The sequence below is a fragment of the Mesoplodon densirostris genome, chromosome 9 (assembly GCF_025265405.1).
Source record: "Mesoplodon densirostris isolate mMesDen1 chromosome 9, mMesDen1 primary haplotype, whole genome shotgun sequence".
NCBI lineage: Eukaryota > Metazoa > Chordata > Mammalia > Artiodactyla > Ziphiidae > Mesoplodon > Mesoplodon densirostris.
In genome coordinates this window covers 33,641,464-33,648,698 of record NC_082669.1, presented here as the reverse complement: position 1 = coordinate 33,648,698, position 7,235 = coordinate 33,641,464, and the positions used below count along the sequence as shown (strand labels likewise).

At 39.3% G+C, this 7,235-nt stretch overlaps 1 protein-coding gene across 1 annotated transcript; it reads left to right on the top strand.

Moving 5' to 3' along the window:
• Positions 1-5,422: 5,422 nt before the first annotated feature.
• LOC132495866 (keratin, type II cytoskeletal 8-like) lies at positions 5,423-6,901 on the top strand. The gene is given in 1 exon segment (XM_060107785.1): positions 5,423-6,901. A coding segment is annotated over 1 exon segment (1,464 nt). The 5' UTR covers positions 5,423-5,437.
• Positions 6,902-7,235: the final 334 nt, after the last annotated feature.

The window sequence follows — 7,235 nt, the reverse complement described above, 5'->3', positions numbered from 1 at the left end:
TTCCTTGGCAAATAGGAAGATTATACCTGCAAGCCTCCTTTGCAGTTAACTTTCACATGAACAGTTCTGTTTAATGGAAAGTGGGAGAAAATGAGAAAATGATGAACACCTGGCTGTTAATATTTCTTCTGAGAGTGTCATGTAGTTCTCTTTTGCCTTTTGGCTGTGATCTGTGGTCATGTGTTCAAGATACAGGTAGTACAAGATGGAAGCACCTCCAAATCCCTCCTTATAGGGAAGTCACAAGAGGAAGCCATGAGAAATAAAACATCATTGAATATATGGGTTAGAGTAGCTAGCATTCTATGAAATATATCATTGATCCATTTCTTCCATCGCTACTATTTCTATTCAATCTACATAATCTCTTCATTCTAAAACATTATCAACAAAAATCACAGGGTAATATTATAGGTATGACTGTATTTGTTTGTAAACATTCTATAAATTTTCACTGACTATGGCATCACCTTCAAATTAGTTACATAGACTGTAAGGATTCAAACTGCCTGTTATTGACTGATATACCTCAATTTTTTCTACAGTCCTTGAATCACTCCCTAATTTCATTTCTCTGGAAATTTTCTGTTCATTTCTCAAGGCTTCTTGTAAATGAAGATTTTTCAGTCATCTCAGCAGGGCTGGGGTGGGGGGCATGTTTAGTTGTTTTTTCTGCTATTCCTTCCATTCCTCAGTGCATGCTACATATCACTTTTTTTTATTTTTTGCACTTTATAGTTTATTTCACTGCCATTGTTTTAATTTTTTTAAATATTTATTTACTTGGTTGCATCAGGTCTTAGTTGTGGTAGGCGGGCTCCTTATTTGCAGCTTTCAGGCTCCTTAGTTGTGGTATGTGAATTCTTAGTTGTGGCATGTGAACTTTTAGTTGAGGTATGCATGCAAGTTCTAATTCCTGGACCAGGGATTGAACCTGGGCCCCCTGCATTGGGAGTGCAGAGTCTTAACTGCTGCACCACCAGGGAAGTCCCACATATCACTTTTATTTTATTATAAATGTTTGCTATGTCTGTCTTTAATTGTGGATATCTCCTGAAAAACAAGTGAACTTACCTTCATATTGCCCTTCCCTGGCATAATTCATAGCACATATTAATGTCTTACATAAATAATAAACATAATCAATGAAAAAGTACCAACAGATATATTATCCATGCTGGCCAGTTTATTCAGCCAATTCATTGACAAAAGTAGATTTGTTGAAGAACATACTTAGGGAATTTCTTCTATCATATATTTTCCTAACATATTTTTATAAGCTGTTATTCATTATTGTTGGACTTCTCACCTAATAAACTATTTAGCACAAAGCTTCTGTATTGTATTTTATTATGTTCTTTTACTTTCTTCATGGTAGTTTTAATAGTCACGTTTCAAACAGTCTGAGAAGCCATCACTCTGAAAGGGAAAAACAGTAGTTATTTCATCCTTCTCCCCCAGACACAACTAGAATGAGTCTTTGATGTAGATTGTTAGTACAAAGCTAAATTGGTAGTCTAAACTGTATTCAAAAATCAAATCACATCATTAATTTTATAGGAGATGTTGGGCTTAGAATTATAAACCCACGTCTATTTTTGTCTTATTCTTACTGAAAATTGAAAATTGACTTCTGATTAAATTATTAAACGCTTTGAATTACACTATAAAAATTAACTTCTAACTCCTTGTCACTATGCAGTGAGATGAGATCAAATCATTTATAAATCCCTGCTCTGCCAGCAAGTGATGTCTCTTAGACCTCATCAAGAAAGAAATTCAAAACAGGCTCACTTTCTAACTTAGAAATGAATTTTATAATAAGGTGTCATTCTTTAGAAACCAGCAATAATTTTATGCTCACACTATATTTATTTCCTTGGCAATGTCAGAGACTTGCCTTGAACATTTTTGTATATGACTCAGTATTCATAATAGTGACAGTTGAAGTCAAAGTTTTCCTTCACATTTCCTCTCATTTATTTAGCTTTCAAGATATTTTGCCACCAAACACATTTAAAGTTTCCTATGATAAGTCAGAAAATGAAAGCTGTGAACCTATAATATAAGGCACTATGCTAAAAGTATAGAGCTGCAATGCAAAAGCAAAGAGCTACAATGCAGCACAATTCACATACCAGCTAACATCCTGGGACTTTTCAGTTTAGTTGGAGCAAAACTAGCAAAATAAGCCAATGCATTAGAGGTGCCAATTGAGTGATAATAACAAAACACTATGTTTCTATAATTATTTAAAGTATTTTTTTTAAATTGATGTATAGTTGATTGACAGTGTTGTGTTAGTCTGGTATACAGCAAAGTGATTTTGTTATACATATATATACATATTCTTTCTCATATTCTTTTCCACTATGGTTTGTTACAGGATATTGAGTATAGTTCCCTGTGTTATACATTAGGACCTTGTTGTTTATCTATTTTATATATAGTAGCTTGTATTTGCTAATCCCAAACTCCTCATTTATCCCTCACCCCCCATAGTTTGTTTTCTAATATGTCTGTGAGTCTGTTTCTGTTTTGTAAATAAGTTCATTTGTGTCAAATTTTAGATTCCACACATAAGCGATATCATATGGTATGTGTCTTTGTCTTTCTGACTTACTTCGCTTAGTATGCTAAAGTATCTTTGTTTTTATATCAATTGGTGACCAAGTATCAATTGGTCATCATTGAAACTATATAAGGTAGAATATAGAATTATAGGATAGAACTATACCTCCCTTTATACAGATCCATTACTATTTGAATTCAATATAGGAGTGCCTTTCCATTGTCTTCATTCAGGGAGAAATATTGAACAGATTTCTCTAGCAATACTTGAGTGGGGAAGTTGGTGATAGGCTTTCCTTTCCATCCACTTAGGGGTCCAGGATCTACTTTCCGATTCTTTGGGGCTTATGACTATCCTGAAATGATAGAAGGATTGTCTATATGAGGGTAAATCTAGTGAGGACTGAGCAAAATCTTGGGAAATGTAACAGGAATCACCTATTAACTTTGTTAAGACTCAGTTTCCTGAGAAAACTGATTTCATATTAGTACCTAAGTTCAGAGATTGTTTATGTGTGTTGTGCTTATTAAAAGACACAACCTTTTTAAAGTACTTAACAAAATACCAGAGGATGATAAATTTTCAATAGATGTTACAATTGCTAGAGGATTTGTGCCTCTTTCAAATGGGAAAATTGGTGGAAAATCAGCCATGCTCTACTTCATTCCTCCAGTACTTCTGGCAATTCTGAGATGCCCTTCCCACAAGGGCATGGCTGCATTGAGAAGCAGGGGTGTCTCACATTTGGAAGGAACACTGAAGTGATAATGTTACCTAGTCCAAACGCATTCTCTCCTCACCACAGGCCAGTACATCGGGAGATGCGTCTTTGGGGCAAGGAATAACAACTTTATTCTGAAAGTCAGCAGACCCAGAAGAAGGCAGACTAATATCCTAGAGAACCGTCTTACCTGAGTTAGAATTCAGGCTTCTTTTATACTAAAAGGGGAGGGGATATGGTTGCTTGTGGTGAACTTCTTGGTGTCAGAATCCTTTGTTCTTGCATGTCTCCACGTAGGTCATGTTGTTCCTGTAAACCTCCAACAGGACAAATGTTATTCTCTGTTCTGCAACTTTTTATCTCTATGTGAATGAGAGTGTTATACCTTTAAAGGTCAGAGCCTCGAGAATAGGCTATCCTATATATTTCAGGCTGTAGGCAACATTCTTCTACAAAAGGTGCAGAGCCAGCATGGCTAAGCACAGGCAACGGAACACAAAGGTTAAAGTAAAAGAAACAGATCCAGCATGGGGTCAGATGTGTTCTTCCCTATTATAGTAAGAGTAGTTGAGAGCCACTGTTCTAGATCTTGAAGTCAAGGACACTAATTATTTTGAATCTTCATAAGTGCAGATCATTTTTTGTATAAAGCAGGTGTCTCAAAATTTTTTGCTGACCTGAACTGAAATTTAAAGTTAGATGTCATTCTAGTTTTTCATTCAAAGCTAGATTTTACGCTAATTCCAATGGCTTCCAAAAACAATTTTTTTTTTTTTTGAGAAAGAAATCATTTGTCTAGTGAGGGAAGAGTTTCAACTGGCACTGTGAAATAACAACATAGCTGAGTAAGAATATAATGACCAATAAGTAGAATGTGGTCTTTTGATCATGGAGAGCAATATTTGGAGCAGCAAGTTTGCTCTGTATGGGTGGTAGTATTTGTAAATATTCACGGTAATCATTCAGCCAGATTGCCACCTAGAAGCAATGTCAAGGCAAACAACTCAATCTACTTCCTCCTGGCTGTTCAAAAAGTAACAACATACCCTACAATCATACCTAAATCGGAAGACTGTCATTTCAGGAATTGTGCAGAGGAGAAAGAAAATTCTTAAAACTACTTTTGTTCCAAGTTAATGATAACCTGATCTTCAAAACATGGATTGGAGAAATTAATTTTGTTTAGTAATTTATTTCACTTTAGACTAAAATTGATATGAAGATACCTCGGCCTCCTAGAAACAAAGGAATTTTTTTTTAATGTTTCCAGAAAAAGTTAAATTATGTCACAGGATTCTTAGACTCACTCTTTTTAATGGAAAAATGAATGAAAGGCAACTTCACTTGGTATAAAATAATGTAGATTTCACTTTAGTTTTAAAGAAAATTGTTCATCTCAAATTTATCAATTTTCCATTTTAAGTATCCACTAAAAGAGTGCTTTGTGACTATGTTAATTTTTTCACTTTTTTGTCTCAGTTAATTGAGTACCCTATGATTAAACTGTCATCTGTATTTAATCATCAATTTTTTAATGCAAAATGAACTGTTAAGGTAGTATTTATGTAATTTTATGGGTTTATGAGTTAGTGTTTCCATAATAGATATAAGTGTAATTTACATTTGCCTGTTAATATATTTTAAAAAAATATTGGTGATTTGGGCTTACTATGCAGGGACCAAATAATATATATGGGCTACATTACACAATATATTTGTTTCATTAAAATATGTATGATTTCAGTACTTTGTAGGCCAGAACATGAATTATATTTTCAATATCACTTCATAAATTTATAAACAAGAAGATATTATATTACCCAGACACTCTCTTTTTCAGAATGTAGAAGTCCACTAACAATACACTTCTTTTAGTATATATCTTTTAAATTTTGACAATGTAGCCTTTCTCAAAGTACATTGAGGATAATCAACTAATGATGTGCATATTTTTAAGTTTAAAAAAATTAAGACCCTTTAGAAAATGTTTTTGCAAAAATCTACATATAATTAGGGATAAAAACTCATTCTCCAAAATGAACTCTAAATACCCATGATCAAAATTTGAAATACTGAGGAGCAGCTTCACAACTCCTCGAGTCTCTGTGTGCTTTGGCCTCCTCGCCTCCTCTCCAGCCTCCACCATGTCCATCAGGGTGACCCAGAAGTCCTACAGGGTGTCCACCTCTGGCCCCCCGTCCTTCAGCAGCTGCTCGTACACCAGTGGGCCGGGCGCCCGCATCAACTCCTCGGCCTTCTCCCGGGTGGGCAGCAGCAGCAGCTTCCAGGGCGGCCTGGGCAGCAGCATGAGTCTGGCTGCAGGTTACAGTGGGGCCCCAGGTCTGGGGGACATCACAGCTGTCATGGTGAACCAGAGCCTGCTGAGCCCCCTCAAGCTGGAGGTGGACCCCGACATCCAGGTTGTGCACACCCAGGAGAAGGAGCAGATCAAGACCCTGAACAACAAGTTCGCCTCCTTCATCAACAAGGTACGGCACCTGGAACAGCAGAACAAGATTTTGGAGACCAAATGGAACCTCCTGCAGCAGCAGAAGACAGCCCGGAGCAACGTAGGCAACATGTTTGAGAGCTACATCAACAACCTCTGGCGACAGCTGGAAACCCTGGCCCAGGAGAAGCTGAAGCTGGAAGTGGAGCTTGGCAACATGCAAGGGCTGGTGGAGGACTTCAAGGCCAAGTATGAGGAAGACATCCAAAAGCGCACAGACATGGAGAATGAATTTGTCATCATCAAGAAGGATGTGGATAAAGCTTAGATGAACAAAGTAGAGATGGAGTCCCGCCTGGAAGGGCTGACTGACGAGATCAACATCTACAGGCAACTGTATGAAGAGGAGATCCGTGAAATGCAGTTGCAGATTTCTGACACCTCCGTGGTCCTGTCCATGGACAACAGCCGCTCTCTGGACCTGGATGGCATCATCGCCAAGGTAAAGGCCCAGTATGAGGAGATCGCCAACTGCAGCCAGGCTGAGGCTGAGACCATGTACCAGATCAAGTACAAGGAGCTGCAGACCTTGGCTGGGAAGCACGGGGATGACCTCCATCACACGAAGATTTCTGAGATGAACCGGAACATCAACTGACTCCAGGCTGAGATCGAGGGCCTCAAAGGCCAGAGGGCTTCCCTGGAGGCCGCCATTGTTGATGCTGAGCAGGGTGGGGAGCTGGCCATCAAGGATGCTCGGGCCAAGCTGGTGGAGCTGGAGGCTGCTCTGAGAACCGCCAGGCAGGACATGGCACGGCAGCTGCGCGAATACCAGGAGCTGATGAACGTCAAGCTGGCCCTGGATGTGGAGATCGCCACCTACCACAAGCTGCTGGAGGGCGAGGAGAGCCGGCTGGAGTCTGGGATGCAGAAGATGAGCATCCACACCAAGACCATCAGCGGGTACTCAGGTGGACTCACCTCAGCCTGTGGGACCCCTGGCCTCAACTACGGCTTGAGCTCCTACCAGTCCAGCTTGGGCTCTGGAGGGGGCTCTGGCTCCTTCAGCCATAGCAGTTCCAAGGCTGTGGTTGTGAAGAAGATTGAGACCCGTGATGGGAAGCTGGTGTCTGAGTCCTCTGACATCCTGCCTAAGTGAAAGGCTCCTGAGATCCCTCCCAGCCTCCCCACTCACTTGCTCCTGCAAGAAGGAGTTATGCAGGGGAGTGCTGGAACCAAAGACCTGAGGCTCAGTCCCGTCCTTAGCACACCCCTGGGGGAGTCAACTGCCTGGGGCTCCCTCTCTTGCCCACGCCCCCAACTAAAAGCCAGTTCAAGTGTCTTTTTCAGAATAAAGCTTCAGCTGGCTCTGCCAAAAAAAAAAAAAAAAAAAAATTGAAAGACTGAGATTCAAAATTAAGACAATAATAACATCTCTGCCATGGAAATATAATGTAGATCAATCAAGTGTTAATTATATCCATGTTTAATTT